Raw genomic sequence first — 1,925 nt, 5'->3', positions numbered from 1 at the left:
TTAGACATAAATTACATAAAACTTGGCCCAAAATGTAGCTTTCATTCAATTACAAGGCAAAAAAATAAATAGTTCAAACATCTCTATCATTGCTTAGAAGATCTGCTATTTAAGCCTACTCCGAACCACAACATCTAAATAACTATATTATATTAATAAAATTAAATATATTTCTGTGATTATAGAATATAATGACTTAACGAATCCAATTAGTTTGTGCCTCAATAAACCGAAAGTTAGTATAAAATATCGTTTAGAGTAAGAGTGAAAGAAATTTCACAGCCGTTACATGCTTCGAGAGCGTTTTGAGTGGTTTACAGATCTTTCATTTCATTTCATCAATTGAGTATGTAAAGACTTGTTTAAATGTTCCATTTTTGTTGATTTGTCAACTTTTAAAATTGATAGAATTAAATTTTTTGTATTCCCATATCCGATATTGTCATCGTCTTGAAAAATCAGGTCCCGTCATATCATGTAGCAGGTGCGATAAAAAATGCTTCTACATCTAGTATAGAATACTGTGTATACTATATCTGTCTTTATCTATATCAGAAATGTTTTTTTGCTGCTTCTTTTCAACACAAAGTTTAATAGCTAAAAATTGTAGAATAAAAAAAAATTTTTGCATTAAATTTCAAGATGTATCAAAACTTCCTTGACTTACACAACAGATTAAAAAATCTTTTAAAAAATTGCAATTGCAGATACAAGCCACTAATGTCTAATTTGTGGGGTTTTGTTTCTGTATGCAGTAAACATCAAAATTCCAATAGTACTTCCTATAACCGCAATGTATTTAAAATTAGTTTTTTTAACCACTTTTTGTACAAAATTTTGAATCGCTTGAATGCGTTGTCTTAGTTTGTTAGGGTTTCGTCTATGCGGAATAGGTAAGAACACGTTGTTTATGAGATTTGCTCTATTCTCATTTTCCCATAACTCCCCTTGCGTTACTCTTATATTATTCAACGCATTTATATGGGCTACTAAGTCCTGGGAAGAAATTATTTTTTTATTAATGAAATTGTATCTCATAAGTGACTTACCGGTCTTCGATTTTGTAGAACCCTCAAAAAGTTGTCGACGTCAAAGTTGTCTTCATTTGGTCTATATAACTGAATATTCTCCTGTGGTAAATTGTGTTTAGTTAATTAAATTATAAGTTTAGTTATAGTTACTATCTTAGTTAATAAAAACAAACTTACACCAGCGATTGAATGAGACATCTTTAAATAAATTAAGTTGACAAAATATATATATAGGTATGTATATATATAAATAACGGAAATTTTGTAATTGGGCCAAATATTTATGTAGTTACACTAATGATATATTTTTTACTAACATATATTGTCAATTTTTTTTTATGAGTTTATTATTTTAAAGATAATATTTTATATATATAAAAAAGAATCAGAGATTACTTAGTTTTGAAAATATTTAAATTTCATTCATACAAACCAATCATTACATCCTTGTAGATAGTTTTATAAAATACTAGCTGACCCGGCGAACGTTGTTTCCCCTTGCAATTAATTTTGCTGGCGTTCGTTGCCTTGCTCTTGACTTTCATTAGCACGTGTAATTGTATCCTGGTTTCTTACATCTTCATTGTTTTCTGCCGATCTATTTAACCGACGGTTCTGGAGTAATTGTGAATTCCGAGTCCGTCGACCAATATTTCCTCCTCGTCCACGAAGACGTGGCATTGTTTTTTGTACGATATTTATATCTTTATATATATAATTCTTCTTTTTTGTGTGTTGAATTTTTGAATTTCGCTGGATTTACCAGGAATACCACCACATAACTTAAGATTAAAAATTGGCTCACCTATAATTATGCTGCGGAATTTAAATGCACTTAAGCTATGTAAGGGCAGTTTTACAATTCATTTTAGAGATTTTAAAGTTTTTAAACAA

The 1,925-nt window shown here is 29.2% G+C and overlaps 1 protein-coding gene across 1 annotated transcript; it reads right to left on the bottom strand.

The window, feature by feature from the left end:
- Positions 1–202: 202 nt before the first annotated feature.
- On the bottom strand, positions 203–1,304 carry LOC119668360. Its single transcript, XM_038077840.1, has 4 exons — positions 1,209–1,304; positions 1,050–1,130; positions 668–996; positions 203–597 (listed from the first exon to the last, which is right to left on the bottom strand). Exons 1-3 carry the CDS (start codon positions 1,227–1,229, stop codon positions 718–720), a joined length of 381 nt encoding a protein of 126 aa, XP_037933768.1. The 5' UTR covers positions 1,230–1,304; the 3' UTR covers positions 203–597; positions 668–717.
- Positions 1,305–1,925: the final 621 nt, after the last annotated feature.

Source organism: Teleopsis dalmanni, chromosome 1 (assembly GCF_002237135.1).
Source record: "Teleopsis dalmanni isolate 2A chromosome 1, ASM223713v2, whole genome shotgun sequence".
Classification (NCBI taxonomy): domain Eukaryota; kingdom Metazoa; phylum Arthropoda; class Insecta; order Diptera; family Diopsidae; genus Teleopsis; species Teleopsis dalmanni.
This window is presented reverse-complemented; position numbering and strand designations above follow the sequence as displayed.